The sequence below is a fragment of the Scaptodrosophila lebanonensis genome, unplaced genomic scaffold (genome assembly GCF_003285725.1).
Source record: "Scaptodrosophila lebanonensis strain 11010-0011.00,11010-0021.00 unplaced genomic scaffold, SlebRS2 tig00001415-arrow-pilon, whole genome shotgun sequence".
NCBI lineage: Eukaryota > Metazoa > Arthropoda > Insecta > Diptera > Drosophilidae > Scaptodrosophila > Scaptodrosophila lebanonensis.
The window spans coordinates 4,544,996-4,570,055 of NW_022060742.1; the positions used below are offsets into that span (position 1 = coordinate 4,544,996).

Genomic DNA, 25,060 nt, shown 5'->3' on the forward strand with positions numbered 1-25,060 from the left:
GAGATCATGTTAAACTACCAACTACTGATTGAAACAACCCAAATTTTCTTAGAGTCTATTAGAAGAAGGGATCCCTGGTGTAGCATTTATGTTGTTTTTTTTTTAATAAAAAAAAATTAACTTTATAATGTTACCTGTCAAACGTTGCATGGTTTCCAATTGTATAATAAAACCTATGGAAAGCAGAAAACTTTTGTTTTCGGATTGAAAATTCCGGCTCTGACCCAAAAAAGCCAAACAACAAACAATCCGAAAGCCAGGAACTTTAACAAATGTGAGTGCATGCCACTTTAAAGCAAGTTGGTAATGGGGAATGAAGAAGTTGCTAAACGCCCAACGCTCTACCACCTACACACTCATAAAACGAGCATTAAAAGCGCACACAGCGCCGAGCATGGGCACAAATCCAAAAGGATTTAGTTTGCGCCACAGGAGCTCGGTTACTTCACGTCTATTGCGCCATCTTTGCATACGCACACAGCGACATCAATGACAGGCAGCAGCCAACCGAGCAACCTCTGCGCCCCAGCTGGTAACATGAATGGCTTTTTCATCCATCAAACATGGCGTCAAACGTCACAAGGCATGAAGCGTACGAAAAAAAAAAGGAAAAGGCAAAGGCAAAAGGCGCTGACAAGCAGCAGTGGCAGCGGCAGCGGTAACAGCAACCCCAGCCAAAGCTATTGTCGTCTAATGCCACAGCGGCATCGCACACGCCCCCAAACTGCCAACCCACAACTCACACTCGCACATACACTGACACACTCACACGCACACACCTCGACCAACGTGCCATGCATCACTTCCGTTGGCGCTGTGCGATGCGGCTGCCAGCGCCGTGGGCTACATAATCTTTCGAGCTTTATGTGCTGATGACTTGCTGAGCCCAGAGCACAAGCCGATGCACAGTGGCCCACTGTCACTCAAACCGGAAGCGAAAATAATAACAAACAGCATTCAAATTGCATTTCACTTATAAAAACTATATACATTAAATCAAACATCATTTAATTGTGAAATTGAGTATTTTAATTGAAATGTTCTAATTAATGTTTGTACTACAAAATCTTGTACTAATCCACATTTGGTCATCAGGGTCACATTCCGCATCACCATTAGTTATCCCAACAGTTTTCTTAATATGCAATTTGAGTAGAGCAAATTAATAAATTAAATTAAATTAATTTTAAAAAAAAAATAGCGTAAAGTCAAGAACATCATATAGATATGAGCCTGGCTGTATTCACTTAATTAACGAACCAGATTCGAATGTAATCAATATAGCAATTTGTTTATTACTAACATCTTGGCGAACGATGATCTTTTAAGCTGCTATTCCTAAAATGCCTTTGAATAAGATCAGTGCAGTTTGTATTTTTGATCCTACTTGTTGAAAAATTGAAAAATTTGTGCATAAGTCCCAGCACATAGCACAGTGGCCATAGTTTATTTCATGAGCTTCTTTTGCTGTCCGGTCCATTTCCTACTCTCGGAGGTGATAAGTTTCTTCAATCTGCTTGTGAAATAAAACAACATATAACGGCGGCAGTTGTATTTGAACCTAAAAGAATGCTTTTGTATTTTGAATTAAATAATAGTGGAGCGCCACCTAGCGGTTTAAGCCTAGGGTGTGGCTTGTGCGAGAGCTGAGTTTATTCGAGTCTTTACGAATCTGTGTAAGCGATTTACTGTGAATGCTACGACCACCAGCTGTTTTGTGCCACCTCTAAGTATTTTTGTTTTATTCTAACGCCAGTCCAATTGTCTGAAAGTTATTTCGTAATGTTTTAACATTTTTTTGTATATATCCAGTTATATTCCGCTCGTTAATTAAAATAACAAAAACTTTAGTAAAGAACAAATGTAGAAAACCGAATAATTCAGACTAATTCTGTGCCAGTGCCAATGTTATTTCGCCACTCCAATCATCGCCAAAGTCTCGGGACTCTCCCAAGCGGGGGCAAAACAATACAAATATACACATGTACATATTTTTCCTATATTGTATGCTATTTCTGTAAAACAGTTCTCAATAATGAATCCATTCAAATTACTAAATTTCTGTCGCAACAAATATAAAATTTCGACGGAAAGTTATTTTGTTGATGAAGGTGCGGGATAATTTCCCCCTCTTTATAAGGAAATGTGATATCCAAACACTGTCGTATAATTGTTTATTATTCAAATTGCTTAGTTATAAGCATACATGAAACAGCGGGTGTTTGTAGTTACGTAATGATTAGCCATTGCCATTAAGTGTTGTCCACAACCAAAAAAAAAACCCGTTTTAATCTGTCATATGACGGTTATACTTCCGTTTAAGTCTTTTACAGCCTCTTCCCTTTCAAAAGCGTTTCTTTCTTGTTGCATGTGTTTCTTTTTTGATAATACATTTTAAGTGGTCAGAATTTTTAAAGAGTTTATGCTTTCAGTTGTTACTGATACATATTTGTGTTGTCTAACAATGTTTTTGCTTCGCGCTTCCGTTTCATTCCGAATGGATATAGTTGTGGACGATTAAATCCTTCCGCTTGTACTGGCTGAGCTACAAAAGTTGTGAATAAATTTATAAATTTTTTATTTTATTTTTAGAAATAATGTTTAATAGAGTTATTTATAAATTTGCATTCAACTTACAGAATTCGAATTGTTAAGTAACAAAATAATATAAATAATTAATTCATTTACTAATAGTTATTGAACTTACTGTTATTGTTACTGGAATACTCATTTCCGCCACGCCTTTCTTCGGCTCGCCCAACACTATAAGCATTAGAAACACTTATTGTATTTAGATTTATATTGAAAATATTATTCATTCAATTGTCAGGTAACTTACTCGTGCCAATTACTAACTGTTTTGTCCCAGGTATTTGAACTATTTTGTTGTCTGCTGGTTATTATAAACTAATTAAAACTAGAGCTACAGGGAATGGTCCTTAAAAATTTACCTAAACGGGTCTAGCTTGGGTACATTTAAATTAGTCGTGTTCTCGTATAGCTCCCGATGCTGCCCTTGGGATACTTCATCGTTGTGGTCGGGAATGATATATTTACGTAGTTTGGCCAGTGCACGAGAAATGCGGGCGTAGCCCTCAGCTGGTGGGGCAAAAGTGCTGATCTCAACAAATAGATCTTTCTGCAAATGAGCATAGCGAGGGTCACCAGAGTCCCGCAACCCCTTCTCTTTGTTTCGATCACGCATGCTGTTGCGACCCTTGATCTCAATTTTACATTGGGTTTCATCCTGAAGATTGCGCAGACAATTACCCTTGGGTCCCAAAATCTTTCCAACGAAATTAAACTAAAATTGGAAGCATTAGAAGAATAGTTTTAAATGCCTAAGCATTTATTCAAAGTACCGTAGGAAACTGTTTAGACGGTATGAACACTTTCTGGATTATTTTCATTGGCCTTTGGTTATAAACATCAGCATGAACCTCCTGGCCTGGAATGCGACCGGTCATTTTAATACGGTCCACAGCTACAAACATCCACACATTACATGTATATAAAAGTACATATGTATGTAATACAAACATAACTTACCTTCATCTATTAATGAAGCGCACAATGGAAAGTCAGCCAACAGACGTTGACGTTCCTCTTCTAGATCATCCAAGAACCTTTTAGCTGCTTCTTTGAAGCGAGACTGCGGAGCTGGGTTTTCCAAAAGCTCACCTATTTTATTGTCCATATTAATGGTATTGACAAATTGTACACAAAACTGAAGTAGTGTAAAATAGTCTGCGAATTACAAAAACGAATGTTAGTGCTCTCTGACGCAGAACTGTTATTCGAATACTCGGTCAAGGCCTACTTTTTAAATATATGACAACAAAATTATAGTTTACACACTTCTGTGTTTTTAGTGCATTTGAATTTTCGGCTGCGTTAGGTCAGATCCGTCTAGAGAGGTCACAAAAGGGGGAGTTCCCACATGCACTGAGGGGTTTCTAGGGGCCTAACAATTCGGAATAGTCATTGGCGCCATTGACATTCATGCCTCTTCATCAACAATAGAAACTTGTGTAGAAATTTAGATTAACTAGCGATATGGATTGCGTGTTGGTTGTGAATGAATCAGTTCGTGACGAGAGAGTTTTATAAAAAGAGCGTGCTTATCAACGCAAATTTAGAGCAGTGCTGTTTATCTTAATTTTACAGGCCAAATAAAGATAAGACACTAATCAGAGACGTGTCCCAGGGGGACTAATATAACTCCAGACAAGCAGTAAACTAGTTGGCATGATGCCATCGACGGGTACGGAGCGCACAAAGCTCAGCGATGTAGGCACAGTTGAGGTACAGCTGGACAGTCTCAACTCCGGCCAGATGGGACATCAAAACACAAGCACAATAGCGCCACACAGGCATCGGAAGAATACATTCAAATCAAAAGCCTTCATTATAGCCGTCACCTTTTCATCTGTTCTCATATTGGCCATGTGCATTGGGTTTTTCGTGCACTATAAACTCGGGGGCAATCCAGAAGATGAGGACCAACGGTCAACATGGGATGTAGAACTTTCCAAAGAACAACAGACCTGGTACGATCGCGGCATGGAGGAACTGGAAGTGGCCATAAATCGTGAGATAAACCGTCGACGTGCCAAGAATGTTGTGCTCTTTGTAGGTGACGGCATGGGGCCAAATACAGTGACGGCGTCGCGCATATATGGCTATAAGGAAGAGGGTCTACTCGCCTGGGAACGCTTTCCGCATATGGGACTGCTGAAGACCTACTGTGCGGACAAACAGGTGCCAGATTCTTTTTCCACAGCCACAGCTCTTTTTGGTGGTGTGAAAACAAATTACGAGACGGGAGGTGTGGATTCGTCCGTCTCGTTGGCCAATTGTAGTGCCTCCTTAGACGAGTCGCATCACGTGCACTCTATACTGAAATGGGCGCAGGAGGATGGCATGCGTACAGGATTTGTGACGACGACGCGTGTTACTCACGCGACTCCAGCTGCGCTCTATGCCCATGTTGCAGATCGGCGCTGGGAATGTGAAACGGTGATGCCGCAATCGGCACTGCAGGAAGGCTGTATTGACATTGCGCGCCAGCTGGTGGAACTGCCGACGGGGCGTGGTATCAATGTGATCATGGGTGGTGGGCGTCAAATGCTTGTTTCCAATGTGACTGACACACCCGAGGATCCATTAGATACGTGGGCCGGCCATGCAACGGATGGCCGAAATCTGATAAAAGACTGGCAGAATCAGAAGAGCGGTGATGGCGCTCGTCATGCAATAATACAGAACAATGGCGAACTTCGGAATCTGAATGCCCAGGATGTGGACTATGTATTGGGTATATTCGCAAATGGTCATCTCAAATACGATCATGAGCGTAATCTTTCCGATACGGGCATGCCGTCATTGAGCAACATGACGCTGAAAGCTCTGGAGGTGCTGGGCAACAGTGACAAGGGTTTCCTTCTTGTTGTCGAGGCGGGTATGGTCGATCAGGCACATCATCGAGGACAGGCGCGCAAGGCTCTTGGCGAGGTGCTGGCACTTAATGAGGCTGTACAGGCCACGCTGACGCAACTTAAGGACCAGTTGGACGAAACGCTAATCATTGTGACGGCAGATCATTCCCACTCTCTAACCATCAACGGTCACCCTGAACGTGGAGCGAACATTTTAGGTCTGGCGGGAAATTCCAAGACTGAAGAGACGCCTTACACAACGCTGACATACGGAACCAGCTATAATGGCTTTCAGGTGGACAGCGAAACGTTGCAGCGCGTTAATCCAGCGCTTAGTGACACCACCGACTGGGAATACACACAGCAAGCGGCGATCAACACTAATGAGAATCTTCATGGCGGCTCTGATGTAACCATACACGCTCATGGAGCCATGTCCTACCTGTTTCATGGCGTCCATGAGCAGAGCTATGTGGCACATGTCATCTCGTATGCGTTAAGAATTGGACGATTCCGAGACAGCACAATTGCCGAATCACTGGCCGATTTAATTCCTCTGTAGTCATTAGTTTTCTAAAACCACCGTTATTATTTGTTCCTCAATTATACGAAAGCAAGAAATGTTAAGAAGACATTTAATATATACAGTTTTTTCTTTTTTGTTGGATGGAAAACTTTGAACTTTCTATTTTCTCCAATAAAAGAGAAGAGCAAGTTGCCACGCTATGTTTATGAAAACAATTTACTTATATTCGTGGATCCGAAACTCATCCATTTCGCAATAATCCTGTATATCCGTTTAAGCCATACAGATCCTGTACCAATATGGACACAAAAAATATTTCATTAAAAATAATTTTTTAAGTAAGACTAATTTCTTTTCTTTTTGCTCGATTTTAATCAAAAAGAAAGAACTCACGTTAACTGATTAATTTGTTATTATCAGCACCATTGTCAGCTAAAAGTTGAATTTCAACAAACTTGAATATATTGCCTTTGCGGCCATTGAAAACCAATCACGTGTTTTAATCAAAATTTGTGATAGCGATAATATTGTGTAAAAAATTCCACTTTATGACGTCCAGTGCAGATAGTTTTGCGTCAAAAGAGAACTACGAGCTACGAACTAGTTGCAAGCATCTACTATAATGTGGTGAATAATAGATAAAATTTTACATAGAAGTATCTGAACAAAATTTAGATGGTATAGTGCTAGCATAACATTGAAAATAATTATAATTATTATTATACATAATTACCTATATAGAAGCTTCTCTTACACGCAATGTATAATAACATTATAATTAGTTATAAATAAATGGCTCCTACTTGGCTAAACAAAACGTTTCCTGGAACTTTTTTAAGTTCAGATATATTGATCTATTGTGTTTTTTTTTTATAATAATTCAATGATTATTATGATAATTATGTTTTCATATTGTTATATATTATTGGTGCAACCCTGGAAAGAATCTTCTAGACAACAACCAGCACCCCAGACGCCTCAGAAGGATTTATCCCCCTTCGCACTTATTAGCTAGTATGGCCTGTCATAACCCAGCGAGCTAGGCGAATCGCAAAAAGTTAAGTTTGTTGAAATCACGGCACCATCATAATGACAGAACGCATGATTGAACAAATTTAACGGTGTTACCATACAATTTAAAAATGTTCCTATCTCCAGACCTTCAATTAAGATTGAAGATAAAAAATATTATTGCTATTGTTATTCCAGTTTTTCTTATTTTTCTTTTTATTTAAAACAGGTATTATGTATGTATATATTGAAATTAACAGTTGTAGGTTGATGGTTATTTTTTAATGTTTTTTAATGATTTATGCAATTTTCCCAAAATTGAACCCCTCGAAGAAATACAAAACTCTTCAAAATACGCTTTTGACTCAACAATAAGGTCTTTATTTGAGCTCAATATTTATATAGAACTGCTCATCAGCCAATACAATGGTAGAATAACAACACAATTCATTTTTGTTTTGTTTTTTTTTTTTTTTTTGGTATTAAGTGTTACTGCTAGTTAGTATTGTTTAGCCACGTCTGTACATAACTATTATAGACTGACATTTTAAGGTTGAGAATTGATCAGGGCTTGTGAAGAAAGGAACGTTCTTTATTAAGCAGTTATCAAGTACAACAAACAAGTGCATACTCTTACAGTTATCTATATTGTTGAGATATCACCAAACTGTCAACTTCTTCAGTAATGTCCCAATCGACTGACTTTAACATATAAATTAGTTCACGCTTTGATTTAAATTTGCTAAATGAATATGCTAAAGGTTCTTCGTGGAAGCCAAGCCAATTTTAAATCAGTTGTTCTTTGCTGAATGCAATTAAAGACAAAATAATAAGGAACAAATTTCATTTAAATTTATTATAAATTTGTATTATTTCTTTTTTCATACTAACAACGAAATGCAGTTCTGTGTTTTAAAATTGCCGCTGCAACTTCTTGATGTACTGTGAACCACTGTGTGATGCGTTGTTGTTGCCCCTGTTGAGGTTGAGGTTAGGGTGCGTGAGTGTGTAAGCCTGTGTGCGTATATGAGTGTTGGTGGGTTTACTGCGTGTTTGGTTGTTCCGAAATGTGCTGAGTCGGTTTTTGTGCTTGGTCGGATTTTCTACACTTTTGTTGGTCGCCCGTTGTTGTTGTTAGCTCAGCATGTTGTTGCCATCTAAATACATAGACATATACGCACACACACATACATGCACACATAGACCTGCATAAGCATAGACATTCATATAATGCTTGTAATATTTGCGCTTAGCCTTTGGGGCGATTCTGCCCGACAGCCTGGCAGGCTGGGAGGGCTTTTAAGCAGAGTCAGTCAGTCAGCAGTCGCCCCAAGTGTCCTTGGGGTTTCGCTGGCGTTTCACAGTTGAGTTCAAAATGTTTATTTTGTTGTCCTTAGGTTAGTCGTTTGCTCATTTGTGCGACCAAGTGAGTGCCCACCCTCTGACTTTTTGTGCTCTTTCCTTCCACCATCTTACTGTTTGTATTTTTTTTTCGTTTTCTTTTCTGTTTTTTTTTTTTTTTTTTGCAATGTTGTGTGTGTTATTTGATTTTAACTGTTTGTACATTTTGTGCTGTTTACATTTCTCAGGAATATCTAGTCCGTGTGCCTTCGGTAAATATCCTTGATCCATGTGTAAACAGCATTGGAGCAGTTTGTGTAGCTTTTGAGCAAACGTTGCAAGTGCGCTTTAGCGCTTCTTTTAAAGATAAGCTGCAAAGTAGACTTTTAAAGACAATCGCCATATTTGTGCTTACTTGGCGAAAATTCAAAATGAATTCAGAAAGCCAAACCACAAAAGCTACAGCCAAACAATTGTCAAAGCATCCTGGAATGTGAGTGTCCATCATCCATAAAATATACTGCTGTATTATAAGCATAAGTATGAATAGAGTGCGTGCCACACAATGCCCAGCAGCGCTACCAACGATGATGAGCAGCTCATAAATCCTTTAAGAGCGGCTTTAGAGCGGACTAAGCTTAATGGCCAAGCTGCCAAGGCTGCACCGAAGCAAACAAATAAAAAAGTATGTCTAGAAAGAATTTATGTTAAGTCCGTGTGGGCTTTAAAAAATAAAAATAAAACCAGAGCAGTCAACGCCAACGCCATGAAAATCGCCTGCTGGGCCATGACGACAGTAAGCGTCATCGCAACTGTGACGATGACGTGTGCGGCCACGTCTGGGGGTTGAGACCGCCCGCCTTATCAATACTATCTACCATCGTGATAATGTCTAACGACAGACCCAATCAAAAAGACAAAGCCATAAAGCGCTTTGCCAACTCTATTTGTCTAGTTAACAAAAGTATTTGTTGTGTGCCTCTGCTCTACTTGTATTACCTGCTGTGCGAAGCTAAATTTGACAATTCTGCAATGTTTATGGGAAACCCTGGCTGCAAATTATTCCTCACACAGCATGCATTTCAACTTTTGAGTTGCAGTCATATATTGATTCAAATAAAAATTCTACATACTTTAATTTAAGTGTATTTAATTGGTAGACATAAATTATGAAAAGCATGAATATACCAGTATTATAAAAGTGTTTAATATCATCTAAAAAATAGCTTTTTTATAAGTTATAGTGCGGATACTTAGCAAATAAAAAACTACTATTCCACAATAAAATCTAAAAGTAAATAAGCATTAAAGAAGAGGTGTTGAAAGAAATGCAGTCACGCTGAAATCTAACATGCTCTAATGATAACAAAACAAATATTGTCAACAACATATAATACATATAATACAACAATAAAATTTTTTATTGTTTTAAATAATATATTAAATGCGACAACTATCATCACATATTCAGATTCAGATAAAAATGTTTAAAAATATATCTATTAAAATTTGTATCTGCACTAAGCAGTTGTATTTATGGTTTGGATGAAAACCTGCGAGGAAGCAACAAAAATCTGGCAGTGGTTGGCTCAATATGGTTAAAGTAGCCTGAAAAAGAGCGTCTCTGCTCGTGACTAACAAATTTACATTCATCATGAATCCACATTTATTAAAAACATAAGTTTATTGATTAAAATAAAATGTATATAAAATTTAAACATTCGTCTGGTCATGATTAAAAGAGTTTTACATTCATCATTGAAAACTTAAGTTTACTTATTACTATAAAATGAAATTTTTGTAATATTTAAATAATCGCCTGTGATATTTAAAAACACAACCATTAATAACCAATCTCTCAAGATAATCGTTTGTAGCCTAAATGTTGATAGAAATCGTTTGTTTATGGCTTTGTCAGGTTTTGCATAGTCGTTAACGTATCTTAGTGTTTCGCGTTTCCATGACATCCAATGTAATTTAATAAAAATCTCCACTTAACTCAAACGTTCGAAACTCGGGCAGATCATGGATTTTTTATCGTATCCATAAAACTCGGCACACAACCCCCTCCAACTTAACTCTGCGAATAAGATTCCCATGCACATAATGCTTTCAATTGCCGAAATTTTTGTCTAACTCCGCACAAATCCTTTAATGACAATAAAAACAACCCAGCTTTCACGCACACAGCACACACCCATAAACTGACTATCTTAGTTACCCCCAGTACCCCATTTGTACCCTCAGGCCGTGTTTCTGCTCCCCATACGCGCATACATACGCATGCTCTTTTTTATATTGTTCAGCCATAAACTTTCATTATGCCTTAAGGTAAATTATTTTATTTATTTTTTAGGCCGGTCACCAAGTCAGCCGCACAACAACAATAACGACAACGACAACAACAACAACAAAGACCATGGCTTCTGGTCAGCTTGGCATTATTTTGCGTTATTTTGTTGCCACGCGTCGTGCCTCGAGCGCCACCCACGGCGCACCCTGATGCCCACATTCTCCTTTTTTGTGCAATTGGCCCAGCGGCATAAAAATCGCAACAATTTGTAATGCCAAATATTTTATTTATTTCGCCATTGCCGACTGCTTTTTCGCTGTATAAATAACTATATATATATATTTTTTTAGCTGTGCCTACACGATTAGCTCAACAGGTTCGCAAAAGCCTGAAGTCGGCGGGTGGTCGAAAGTGCGTTGCCTGGGCTTTTTGTCTTTATGCGAATTTTATGCCCACGAGCCTAACAACAGCGACAAAAATCCAACGCGAGATAAAAAAAAGGAAACAAAAATAAACACAGTTTTCCATTTGTATGACAACAAATCTGTGCATATAAATGTGACTAAGCCGCTCAACAAATTTACACACTAGTGCTACGAATACTATTTATAAAAACAAAAATCATGCCAGTTACTAATAGAATAATTCTGCATAGTTATTTGCATTCCGTCTGTTCCATTTATTTTGAACCATCTTTCGATCTGCCCTTTAATTCTCATTTCATTCTTCATATCGTCATTCAAGTTTTGTTTAAGAATAACAGTAAATTTCCATAATGCTTTTAAATAAACTAAAGAAAGTGAAGCCAAACACACCAGTAATTTAATTTAATGACATATTCATTGAAACTATGAGATCAACGAAACCGTATTTCAAAGCTGAAACTCTGTTTCTCAGGTTTTTCTTTAAAATTGGCTGATTTTTGATTTACGAGTAGCTCATTTGCAATATGAGAGAAGAGTCTTAAAACAACCGATAGTAGATGTGATTACTAATACTATGTATAAAATATACCCGAATGGTATGTTTACATCATGAATATTAACGTTTATGCTAATCAATTTCTTTTATTTCCACAATCTTATTAGTCTGGCAACTTTTAAAATACCGTGGAATAATTAACTGAACATATTTATTGAAAGAATGCTCAACGTATTGGGAAATTGAATTTTACCTTCAATTTAATAAAGCATTCACGCACATGCGCGAAAACTGCTGCTTCATAAACGCTTCAACAACTGACAATTTGAAACTTAATGAACATTATAGCACATTTGTCTATTAGGGAGGCATTGATTAGCATTTAAGCGCGTGCAACGCTCATTTGTTGTTGTCGGGGGGCTCCATTCACACTTGTAGGCGCGTGCAGCAGAGTCTCCGCAGGGTCACACAGTTGCAGTGGCACAAGTGCATGCCATGCCACATATGTCGCGCTTAATTAACCCCAAACAATTTCAGCTGCGTGAATCTTTGTGTGTGTGTGTGTGTGTGTGGGTGGGCTCTGACAGACATACACGTGCATGCACACATACACACATTTCGCATATGCAAACAATGCTTGCATTCTCATTCATACAAAAACACAGAACATACTGCCACACACACACACAAACACCTAGTCGAGGAAGCGCGAAGCTCTCGGCACAGTGGCCCAAATTAATCTTTGTCATTAGCAAGAGCAAGAGTCAGGCGCCACGAGCGTGGCACCCACTCTGGTGCCACACAATTTTGAGTTGGCTGAAAGATATGGCAATGACAGCTAATACTAGAAACACTTTCAACGCCCTGAATAGAATTTCGATATGACTTATGCCTAAGGGGCTGAAGGAGACAGTCCCATAAGTAAGTGGAATCGAAGGAAAAGTAACAACTTATGCAACAAAAGCCTTTCATCATTGATGTTTTAAATCATTTGCAACAATTCCCTATTTACTTTACACTCGACTACAAACTTCTTAATTAACAGATTGAAGGTAAGTACTATATATAGTATATACCAATAAATCTTTGTCTTTCGAGTTGCTGGGGAAGTCATTTCACAGGTTTCTGAGTACCTTTCAACAGTATTTTATTTTATAAGAAGAACATAGGTTGACGTACACATTGTTCAATAAATGTTCGAAAAGTAACATATTAGTGGAAATCTTTCATTAGAAAGAAATGAATGTTGTATAGGCTGCTAGGAGTACGATGCCTTTAAAGCCTCAGCGCAGTAAAAACATAAGCTTCCCTCAATAAATACATGTTCTAATTGAGTTTAATCGACAATTTTCACTACAATTTGTAAAAACACTTTTGTGTGTGTACTTGTAAGTTGAGTGATTCGTTTAGGATTTGAAAACTACTTGTATAATGATATCTATATTCTAAGAATAAGGTGCTGAATTTAAGAAATGTTATCCTGTACTACAATTTTCCCACAGATGCAAACGAACGAATTCTTCACATTTCACTTGGTATTAAGTCAACGCCTAACTATATCTTATGATTTGGGAAAACATGAATGTAAAAGAATCAATCATCAATTTGAGAATATGCCATGACTTTGCCACCAATCCAAAACGACAAAAGTGTAATTATTTATTTTGTAGATAGGGTTCTATGCCACAACGCTTCTTTTTTCTCTTTACTTTTAAATTCCCTCCACAATATTACAGCTGAGATAAGCTGATAACAGCGCCGTGTGCAATGTATTTGCTTTGTCGCTATGTTTATCAACATCAAACAATTGGTCAACATTGATAAACGAATGTATGGACTTGTCACACGTTTTGCACACGAACTGATAACCCACACTATGTTAATGTTCTTTTGCAAAATTTCCATGAATGGAATGAGTGCAATTGCGCTCGTCTTGCTTGTAAAAACACGCTTTGAATGCCTATAAAAGCTGCTTTCAGCGCTTCGGTAACCAACAGTCAAGCTAATCAAAGCGTTAAAACATTTTGGCAATTGTGTATCTTTTCAAAACATTTACCACCAATCATATCTAAACAAAATGGGCTGCAAGGGCTGTGGAAATAGTAAGAATTAACAACATACTAATAAACTTAAAAAATGTATTTATTATGCCTTTTCTGTAATTATAGACTGCAAGTGCTCGTCGCAACAGTGTGGCGACAACTGTGCCTGCAACAGGGACTGCAACTGCGTCTGCAAAAATGGTTCCAAGGATCAATGCTGCAGCAAGAAGTAAAGAGTACACACTCCCGAACAATGTAAAGTAGCTGATGGGCCCACCATACCTAACAGTATTAGCACATTTCACAATTTGTATAACTAAAATGCAATAAATATATTTGGTTTCAAACAAATATGGGCTTATGTCTCAAAACTAGCCAAAGATCAATTTAAATTTGACTTGTTGACGATTGGTTGATTACTTTTTTGTTACTTTTTAATTTAAATGATGCCTTTTTAACTGTCGGATATTTACATTCAGAAATTTTAATTTCCCAAGGAGCTCATTCAAAACTATATAAATCAATCGAAGATTTTTGTATATTAAAAAGGTATTCACCAAAATTGTATGTGAGTCGGTTTCGTTTTAGAATAGACTGTTTTGCATATCGATGAGCGATCAGAACTGATTATGTTCTAATTACTGACCTAATATAAGTAGGTATTCCTCAACTCATTGCATAGATGTGAACATTACTTAAGTTTGAATAACATGAAAGAATTGTCTAAATTATGAATAGAATAATTCTTTTCTTTTTAATTTTATTTTCATTAAAGCTTAGTAACTTAAATTAGAAAGTTTAATACTTTAAGCAAATAAATCTATTAATTGCAGTATGAAAGATCATTTTTCAACCGAAACATCTTTGAAGAAAGGAAAAATCATGATGACTGCGTATATATAGTACATAGTATTTGCTCGCAACTACAGCCATACAGTGATTACGGATCGTAAAAAAATTGGCACACATAATCATAATCATTATTCCCATTAACAACAGCAAACCTAGTAGGTCTTGGTGGCAAAGAGAGGGTGGGCGCTTAAGATGCCAAGCCAGGCCAAAAGTGCGAGCATAATATGGACAGCTAAGTAGCCCAGAAGCAGCAACAGCAAAAACAAGAACAACATTGTCGACGCTGCCTGTGCGAAGTACTAATTGTGAGTAACACGTTCACGTTTACAAAACTTTCCGAGAAATTTCGTTGGAAAACACCATCCAGTCAGCCAGTCAGCCAGTCAGCCGGGCAGGACAGAGAGGGCGCCACAGACAACGCCAGTGGAGCGCTAGACGAGCAGCCAAGCAGCCACTGCTTAGACATTAAAGTTTTGCGCGAACATTTAATAGACCGAAAATTCATTAAACAAAAGTTTAAAGTGTCGACGCTCTCCGACATTTATCAGTCATTAACACGACCGACAAACTACATAAGCAGCAACAACATACCCTGGACAATTAAAGTGGCTCTGGCTAAAACTTTAATTTGATTTAACGTTTTTACAACATCGAAAATCAATAAATTCAAAATGACTAGCATAAGGATGGGGAATAAAATGTCTAAGTAAAGCAAAAGAAGAAAAAATATACCAGAAAGCCAGCCATAGATTTACAGCTAGAGAAAATCTGCTCTGGGGTTGGTTGCCATTATTTTTTGTTCAATTATTGTTGTTGGCGCGCACAAAGCGGCAAAGCAAAGAAATCGCTGAGCCAAACATCCTTTTGTCAATACAAAATACTCCCAACAACAGCAAGAACATCAACACAAGCCATAATAAAAATAAAATCAAAAACAAGCTCACAAAGACAAAAGTCAAAAGTGCAAAACCAAAAGCAAAACAATCAGCAGCGCCCCACAAAACCAGAATAAGATAAAATGAGAAATAAAAAAGCAAGGCGCATGCGCCTCGCTAGCGAATCTCACAAAGCGGGGAAATGGCAAATGGCAGCCTTTAATGGCTAAGGAACACAGGAAATGCCGTCACTCACACACGCACACCAGTCGCATAAAATGGCGCTTCTCTTGAACGAAAACACACACACACACACCCATACTATACATATGTATTTGGCGTTTCTCCTCCATTTTGAGAAAATTTCCTTCCTCACCAGAGGCAGCAGCCTCCGTCGCATTTGGACAGCAAAGCGAAGCAACTGATTTTTAACAAATTTCATTAACATCAGAGGTCCGTAATCATTCAAGCATCGCGTTTCGTAACAAGCCTGGACGCTGGCTAACCCATCTAAGACCGCTTCCAATAACAGCGACAATTAATGCACACAGTTCTGGCCAAAATCTGCATACCGTAAACGAGTTAGCGTGAAAAGTGCCCCAGCCATAGACGAATAAATTAAACGTTTTAGCTCAACCCTACTTGTGAACTCGCGCTAGTTATGTAATTGTAAATCGTTGTAAACGTTACGCGTGTGTGCTATTTAAAACTATAATAACTAACAATACTAATATTAAGAATGATCGACGAACAGCATCCAATGCAAATTGGAATGTGTAAGTATCCATGATTGAAAAGCAACTTATTGTTGAAGAGCTTACAAAATGTATATTATTTGTAATGCACGTAAAAGCCGACGGCATTTAAATGCTGGGATTAACCGACGGCTTTTGCTGTTCGGTATAACATATTACTAAATCATACGAAATCCTACTATTTCTAGCAGAACTAAAGCCCTTTTTGGATGTGTTTCAGATTTTAATTTGAAATAAAATAGTGGTGCTTTCGGTAAATTGTTTTAATTTTGTCACAGTTGTGAGGCTCAGTATACTTACTTTAAAAAAAATAAACAGGAACCAAAAACATGGTTAAACAACGCCTCGTTAAATCAAAACTTTTGCAATCCTCTTTTGTACATCAAGTTTCTTTTTAATTAGAAACTCTAGAACTGAGGCCATTGAACATTCGGATTACCATGAACATTTAAAACGGACTATTAAAATTTGAATGCCATTTCATTGTTATTTCAAATCCAACCTGCTTTTTACACTTTAACGCATTCTCGCTAAAATTTAATGCGGTACTAAATCTAAAACGGAACAAACACCACGCTATCTAATATCAAAGCAAAATCTAGGAATTGGAAAAAACCCTTATTGGGGCTATATCAGTCATTTAGAAATCTAACTTGTACTTTTAAATTCGAGAACATTTGGTTATAAATGTTGATATACACCCTTAAATAAAGTAATAAATTTCATTTCTAGTACGGGTATATATACTAGGAGTATATTGTAACTATATAGTTTTACAAAAGCAGCTAATCAAGTCGTTAAACAATATTTTCGTTTAAAGCACAATATGGATTAAAACCATATCCATCTTATAAAAATATAAAGCAGTTATTCTTTAATTATAGAGGTTCTGCTAAATTTATTTTAAAATTTTAATTGGTTTGAAATTAGACAATCAATTGCTTTAGCTTGAAAACATTTTAAATACTGATACATGGCTATCGTCAGGACTGAGATGACAAGATCCGAGTAATGTTGTTCCTTAGGTACCACTACTTAAGTCTTTATCTTAATCTTATTATTTAATTTGGCCAATGTGCGAAGTTCAAATCTTTAATTATTTTGACAATATGAAAACGAATTTCTGCTTTTGCTCTTCATCTTTCTTGTAAGCGAGATAGTTTGAAAATAGTCGCGTTTTATTGTCTTTCTTTTATGACAACAATATTAAACTATATATGTACGAGAATATTTTATTGGTGAAAATCATTTATATTTTAATCAGTCACATTCGTATAATTAATTAAAAAAACCCCAGAGTGCAGTGTGTTGTCATCGGTTAGGAAATGAAATACAAATTAGTTTCTAACAAAATGTTTTGCATCCAAATTATTCATTATTTATGTTCAGTTCTAATTCTTTTTATTAAGTATTTATGTATTGTAAAGCGATTGAATACACCATTTCTAAGTAAGAAGAAGTGGTGTATCACACCATTAGGGCAGTCTTAGTAATTAATATAACGATATAAGAACGCTTTAATACACGCACCATTAAAATCATTTCATTAAATGCTTAAATCATATCTTCGAATACCAAAATCCTGTTATATTTAAAACGAGTACCGTAAAAAATCGGCACAGGCTACTCTGCCACTTCCACTCGTTTCAAGTGGCAGTTGCCTGATAACATGTACTACAAGTATAGGAAAATATTTCAACATATTTTCCAGTGCAATACAAATTTTGACTTCTGTCAAAGATTAGACCAAAACAAAGCAACAAAACGGTGCTATAATTTCATTGTCTACCCAAATCCGATTAAATAAAACGGCAGTCGCCGGCAACCACTCGGCAGCAACTGACAAACTGCCGGCACCCAAAGAACGCACACACAGAACACACAGCATCCTGGCAAGGGTTTCCGCTTAAGACTGCCAACATATGCCGCCAGTTGCCAGCCGCTGCACCCAACATAATGAGCGCCCCCGCTTCCCTTCGCTAAGCCAGCATAAGCATATTTTGTATGCCAAAACAGGGGCTGTTGGAATGAGGCAGGGCCAGACCCAGACCCAGACCCAGGCCCAGGCCCAGGAGGTTTAAGGGTTGAAATTTTCATTGTTGATTCATTTAAATGCCGGCTAAGCGAGTCACGCACACAACTACTCGTAAATTCTTTTATAATTTAGTTATAAGCGTTGCAAAAACTGCTGGGTGGTGGTTCTCGCCCCCCTCATTTTCCACTGCAGGCGCGCACACACACACACAAACATATTAGAATCTAATTAGTGCAACTCGTCTCAATGTCAGCTTTGCACTTGCCCGCTCTATAAATTCAAACAAGTGCAAATCCATTGATGGCATTCGCTGACATGTCTGGCAAATCTGCTGGCATATTTTCGGCTTTGATGAATTTCTGTCCGCAGACAAACGCAGCTCAGAAGGGCTGGACAAAAGTGTAACAGGTGTGGCTGTTAAGCGGCTTAACTTGACTGCATGTACATAGTTCAAAAGTAACTCCACACTGAGGCAACTGCATGTAAAGCTCAGCTAAATATGTGATAAGGGATACAAAAACGAGTGGGTAGCTACACCAAATGGTATTGGCAGCTAAAGCGGATCTTTGATCTTTAATTATAATAGTATTAAGATCAGACAGAACCCCTAACTGGTGATTCAGTTTAATGTAAAGCCGAACAGAAATCAACAACCAAATGACCTCGGAACTGATAAAGAAAAGCCAACATCAAAAATCTGAAAAGTTTCTAGCCACCTATGACTGTCAATAATCCTTCTGCTTGTAATAATACTCTTTAGTAACAAAGTTGTGTTGTGATGCAAAACTATTGATAGTAAGAAAGTAAAACGTACTCCCGTGAAAAGGATTATTTATTATCCTTGCTTGTTTCTTTTAAGCAAAATGCTTCGAAAATGTGTGAAAATGTAAAAAAGCAAAGCAAACCTTATATTGCAAGTAATATTTCTCATATATTTTAAATTCACTCACAAAGAAATCTTTAATATTTCTTTAAGATCTGTCCTAGGTAAGAAAATTATTAAATTTTGATGATTGGTCTGGAACGAACTCTCATTGCGGTATCCCTCCTAGCTCGTTGAGCTATGCCATGCCCTACTTAACAAAAATTATGATTTATTTTGAAAGAACAATTATTTTGAAGATCTTAATGGCTTCTTTAGATTCATTTATATAAAAATCAAATAAGCACAGATATAGGATATACATAGATAGATATTAATACCCGTGAAGCCTTGACACGAAACAAAATAGAGTTTATTTCAATTATTTTTTTCTTTTTCCCAACAAAAGAGAATAAATGAAATGAATAAGTTGAAATTGAATTGAATTGTATGCATATCATTACTATTTTTACCTAAAATTACAAAGAAAAGAAGTTACAATAAAAATATGGTTGGAACACCATTTGTAATCTATTTGGTTTCCATATATTTTGTTCTCATGAGTAAAGAAACGCGTACATTATAGCTATGTTTAAGTTGTTAGTTCAGGAAGTTGCAAAAAAAAAAAAAAGACGGATCAGTTCAACTTATTCGAGCCTTTGAATCTGAATTCTTAAAAGAATAGCATTTCTGTTATGTATTTATTTACCAATTTATTAAGCCAAATTAAAGATGTAGGAAATATTAGAGTGCATTGAGATTTCAAAGAATTACCTGCAATTTGTTACTTTTAGGTCAGCTCATGTAAATAAAATTTATTGCCTGCCCATATTCCGAAATACCTGAAACTCTGCCCCTCTCTTCCTTTAGCACCAATCTGAAACCGCACATGTAAAATTTACACTTAAGCCGCAAAACAAAATGTTAATGTAAATTATGTCAGCATTACTTTAAAATTCTGCACATATTTCTGGCATAAATGCGCACGCCGCAAACATTTTTTGGTGAAATGAAATAAAATGGCGCACATATATGTATACACATACATACACATATGTACATGTGTATTGTACGTGAAATTATTTAAACAAGTACAAAATGACAAACGCAAAATGCCAGGCGATGCCACAGAGGACACTCATATGCAGACAAACAGACGCACATAAAGTACACACGCACACAGAGTATTTAAAAATGAAAATAACAGCAGTGGCAACAGCAACAAAACAAAATGAACGTCACACACACACACACACATGTATACATAAACACAGACAAAGGCACACAAATTAACGTACAATTTCAACAATTTGCCATAAATTGAGACAACAAGCAACAAAAAGGCAACCAACAAAAAGAGCGACCAACCAGCGAGCCACCAAGTACAAATAACCACAAATGTACAGTAATTTTTTGCCACAGACACACGCACACACACACAATTACAACACACAGAAACACACTTGTATTGCGTATACGCAACATGGGCGTTTTTGCATGGCTCCTGGAAAAGCAAGTGCGTGGAATTTCGAGTGCGAACACACAGACACATTTGGAAAAGTCATTTCAATAATTGCAAAACCACAAATTTACTACAACTCGAAATGGTCGCACAGTCACACACACACACACACACACACACACACACACACACACACGCATACACACATGCACATATAAATCCACACACAATTGTAGTAAAAGTCGCAGTTACCGCTGGTCACCACAATTACAAAATCCCACCCAATTCAACAGCATTGTGTGTGCCATGCAGTAGTGCTTGGCTGTAAATTTGAGGCACTTTGGTCACTACTCACCAACACACATACACACACACACACACACACGCACACACGCACACATTTCCGTTTACAGCGCCGCAATTTGCATGCCAACGTGAAAATAAAAATAACTGAAATGTTTCTCATTTGCATGTTGGGGGACCTCTGACACAACCGCAAAAACCAAAATAGTTCCAATGGACATCAAATGTCAACAGCAGCAACATCCGCAGCTACAGCTACAACAGCAGCAACAACTACAACATGGGCAGCAACATCAGCAGCAGCAGCAGCACCAACACCCACAGGCCAATGGCCTTGTTGCAATGTGCCACCACAATCAACTGCTGCTCAACGGAAATGAGCGCATGTTAACAACGGCAGCAGGAACTGGAGCTGGAGCTGGGACAGGGGCGGGAGCAGGGGCAGCAACAGTCACAGCTACACCAACTTCAGCAACAGCAACAGCAACATCACCAGTCAACAAGTCCAGCGAACTGTCAACAGTTGGGGCTGCAACAGTGGCAGGAGCACCGACAGTTGCCCACAATGACAAAATGGCGACAGGCAGTCGAAATGTCAACGGAAGTTGTAACAACCACAACAATAACAGCGGCAACAGCAACAGTAACAACAACAGCAACATCAATGGCAACAACAACACTAACACAAACAAAAGTAATGGCAATGCCCAACAAACGCACGCATGCGGCCCGGGACCCCCAATGCAGAATCCGCACCAACACCTCCATCATCAACACCAACACCAACACCATCATCAGCAACAGCAACAGCAACAGCAACCAACCCAATCCCAACTTTGCACTCGCATTGCCTTGGGTGAATGCAGCCTGAACGGCTTGGCCACGTTTTCAGCCCCAAATACAACAACAACTCACACACCGCAAGCGCCTCAAGTGCCACACATGGTGGTCGGCATGGCTCCGCCCCCACCGCCCCCACCTTCCCTGCTGCTCAATCAATGCGCCTACTGTTGCCAACCCATTTGTGATCGCTACATCATGCGAGTGGTGGACAACTCCTTCCACGAGGGTTGCCTCAAGTGTGCCACCTGCTCCCTGCATTTGGTGCACACGTGCTATGCGCGCGATGGCAAGCTCTACTGTCGCATCGACTACGAAAGGTGAGTGTCGAATTAAGATCGAATTTTATTAAGTTATACCTGGATTTAAGTGGTTCATTTATTTATTTACAATAATGGCCTAAAATTAAGTTACTTTTCAACAATATCTTAAGCTGGAAAGAGAATATTTATTAGATATTCCCCCAACTTTATGCCCAGTTCCCAAAGGGAAATGTATGTAACTGGCAGAAGGAGGCGAGGCAGATACTACAAGTAGGCTTCAAACGCGATGAGTCGATATTCCATATCCGTATGTAAGTGTATCTTTCCGTCCATATGACCGAAGGACTTTTGAAGCCTAGCCCTTTAGTTGCTAGCAATATCTATTAGCAAGGCAAGTTAATAAGACACCATATACTTGTAGTCTATTTATTGCAACAGTCTTAGGACCGGGTAGTGTTAAAATCATTCTTAGTAGTAGAATAACTTTTATGAAGATATCTTTGCAGTTTGTAAAATGCTCTGAAGCTTTATGGATGCATTTTATCATATAGGATGGACACAGGGTATTTAAGTGTCGGTCAACTTAAGTATATATATATCGACAATAAATATATTATGCAAGAAAACTTATGATCGAAATGCTAACAAAATTACATTAATATCTATTAATTATTAATCATTAGAATAATTGTAGGAAAATTTCTTGAAAGTGACTGAACAATAGGAAAAAAAACATACTTCATTGCATTTTCTAAATATTTTGTAAAATACTATAATCCTACAAATATCATATAGACATGTAATATTTTGCAATCAACATATTTGGTACATACGTATTAATATATTTAAATAGTTTGTTTAAATTTAGTTCAAGTTTAACTACAATATATTCTATATAATATTTGATGTCTCACAATTGCAAGAGTTACAGTATCTCTGTTAAGTCTGCTTTATATTGTAACATTGTCTTCATAAACTAAAACATTAGAAGGAGAAACACTGACACATTATTCTGCTCGCCACTTACGAAATTATTGTAATTGTGGACTATTGTAGAAATAAAAAAGCTTAGAGTTTTTTAAGTAATTGAACGGAAAACAATTTTCAGATAAATAAGTAGCTTTTGTTATCTAAATAATTAATGAACCGTGTCGGGAAAGACTCCTTGTCCCTGTATAGTTTTGCTTCCCGAATCGTAAGAGTGTCTTTGTCATCGGTAACAGTAATACTGGTCTCATAGTCCCAATTAGTTCTATCAAAACCTTTTTGAATATAATAAGTGGAACGAGTGAGATACGTCGTTTTATCAGTCTTCTTCTTCAACTACGATGCAAAGAAGAATCTTCTACATTTCAGAAAATGCCCAGTATAGAATAGAAACCATATCATCGACCTTATTGGTAATGGGAGCTGCTTAAGCAAGTACCTAATCAATGCATTTTTAAAAGAGCTTCTTCTTAGGTTGTCGTAAAGACGCCGCTACCTTTGCTTTCCCAAATTAGAGTTCTTGATCGAGCTACGATATTGAAGGATTTACATTACTTATAATACTTATAGCTATCCAAAATGTTAAATCTAAAAGTACCATTTTTGTATATTGGTATGAATTTTTCAGGGAAGAACATGCTCACAACATGCAATTTCTTTAATGCCATTCATACTCATATCTTCCACAGACTCTACATTCGCAATCGTTGCCTTGGCTGTGGCCATAAAATTGCCGCCGATGAGCTCGTGATGCGCACCCACGACAATGTTTTCCATTTGAAATGCTTTGCCTGTGTCGTCTGTGGTGCGCTGCTTAAAAAGGGCGAACAGTATGTGGTAAAGCAGGGTCAGCTCTTCTGTCGGTTCGACTATGAGAAGGAGGTGGAAATGCTGCAGGGCTATGGTGAGTAAAATAAAAGCACAGCACGAAAATATTTTATTGAAATTACAACAAATCAAACATTGCTAGACTTCTATGGAGATGAGTTGTTTCCACCCAAGCTGGATGGAAGGCGAGGACCGAAAAGGCCTCGCACCATACTCAATACACAACAGCGACGCGCTTTTAAGGCGTCCTTTGAAGTATCGCCTAAGCCTTGTCGTAAAGTTAGAGAGAATCTGGCAAAGGAGACTGGTTTAAGCTTAAGAATTGTACAGGTGAGTGGAATACAGAAGAATTCGACAAGTGTTTATTTACTTGCACTTCATAACTCAAAGAAGCGACTAAGCATCAAAAAAAATAACATTTTTAACATTAAAGAAACTTTCTTACAAAATAAAAATAAAAACAAAATAAAAATAAATCCTACATACTTAATTATGCTCGAAAGTATTATCAAATAACAAACAATTTTGAGGTCTAAAAGTTATACAGATTTTGGATAATTTTTCAAATAGAACACTTCCTATAAATAGCTAATATTAAAAACATTTCCAAAATCTAAGAATCGTCCACCAGTCAGTTACTAATTCTGTACAACAATTTAATTAAGGTTTGGTTCCAAAACCAGCGCGCTAAAGTCAAAAAGATACAAAAGAAGGCCAAGCAGGAACCGGCCACTAAGGGAGTTTGCGATTCACAAGACTCCCAAGAGTCGCAGGATAGCAGTATGACAAAAATCAAAGACGAGGCACACAGCGACAGCGAATCGCAAATGGAGTCCCCCTTTTCCATAGGATCTGATGGTCTGGCCAAGTTGCGCTGCAGCATCAAGGATGAGCAGGAGCACGTGCCGTTTAGCTGCATGGAAACCAACAAAGGTAGATTACGGCTACACTGTCCTTAAAACGTAAATGCCAACTTATTTCAATCTCTCTTTTCGACAGAGAACTGCAACAAGAACAACGAGCCCATTCTAAATACCATTTTGGGTCTGAGCTATGCAACCTTTCAACAGCTAATGGGACCCTTTACGCAAACCCCAATGATCAACCCGATCGATCGATTATACAGCATGCAAAGCTCTTATTTCAGGCCCGAGGAACTCGGCGCCTATAGCGAATGTGGAGGCAAGGATACCATGGAGCATTAGATAGTGTGTGTGGGCAGACACGCATTTTAAACTAAAATCAAAATTAGACTTTGTAAAATAAAGAAAATGTTAAATTTACTAGCAACTAGAAACTAGTCATACACACGCACATACCACACTCGGGCTAGTGTCCAGTGTCAGTCGCATGTACACGTATGTATAAGATAGCTAAATAAAAACTTCTTGTGACAGACAAAAAGGTTCAGAGCTCGACACGTGCA

At 37.8% G+C, this 25,060-nt stretch overlaps 4 protein-coding genes across 5 annotated transcripts; 3 read left to right on the top strand and 1 right to left on the bottom strand.

Annotated features, from left to right (window-relative positions):
- Positions 1 to 1,795: 1,795 nt before the first annotated feature.
- Positions 1,796 to 6,306, top strand: LOC115632623 (alkaline phosphatase). Of its 2 annotated transcripts, none has more exons than XM_030529851.1 (2): positions 1,796 to 1,984; positions 4,140 to 6,306. In XM_030529851.1, exon 2 carries the CDS (start codon positions 4,249 to 4,251, stop codon positions 5,998 to 6,000), a length of 1,752 nt encoding a protein of 583 aa, XP_030385711.1. In that variant the 5' UTR covers positions 1,796 to 1,984; positions 4,140 to 4,248; the 3' UTR covers positions 6,001 to 6,306. The 2 variants fall into 2 exon arrangements, with proteins under 2 accessions (XP_030385711.1, XP_030385710.1); XM_030529850.1 differs by having other exon boundaries at positions 4,168 to 6,306.
- Positions 2,286 to 3,697, bottom strand: LOC115632690 (KH domain-containing, RNA-binding, signal transduction-associated protein 3-like). Its single transcript, XM_030529926.1, has 6 exons — positions 3,550 to 3,697; positions 3,363 to 3,484; positions 2,952 to 3,304; positions 2,840 to 2,890; positions 2,708 to 2,763; positions 2,286 to 2,545 (listed from the first exon to the last, which is right to left on the bottom strand). The coding sequence occupies exons 1-6, from the start codon at positions 3,695 to 3,697 to the stop codon at positions 2,436 to 2,438; spliced, it is 840 nt and encodes a 279-aa protein (XP_030385786.1). The 3' UTR covers positions 2,286 to 2,435.
- Positions 6,307 to 13,503: 7,197 nt separating the features above from the next.
- Positions 13,504 to 13,923, top strand: LOC115632898 (metallothionein-2-like). The gene is made up of 2 exons (XM_030530190.1): positions 13,504 to 13,632; positions 13,699 to 13,923. The coding sequence occupies exons 1-2, from the start codon at positions 13,608 to 13,610 to the stop codon at positions 13,803 to 13,805; spliced, it is 132 nt and encodes a 43-aa protein (XP_030386050.1). The 5' UTR covers positions 13,504 to 13,607; the 3' UTR covers positions 13,806 to 13,923.
- Positions 13,924 to 16,038: 2,115 nt separating this feature from the next.
- LOC115632691 (LIM homeobox transcription factor 1-beta) lies at positions 16,039 to 24,988 on the top strand. Its single transcript, XM_030529927.1, has 7 exons — positions 16,039 to 16,075; positions 20,925 to 20,959; positions 21,251 to 21,876; positions 23,496 to 23,710; positions 23,777 to 23,964; positions 24,300 to 24,567; positions 24,634 to 24,988. Exons 1-7 carry the CDS (start codon positions 16,039 to 16,041, stop codon positions 24,837 to 24,839), a joined length of 1,575 nt encoding a protein of 524 aa, XP_030385787.1. The 3' UTR covers positions 24,840 to 24,988.
- Positions 24,989 to 25,060: the final 72 nt, after the last annotated feature.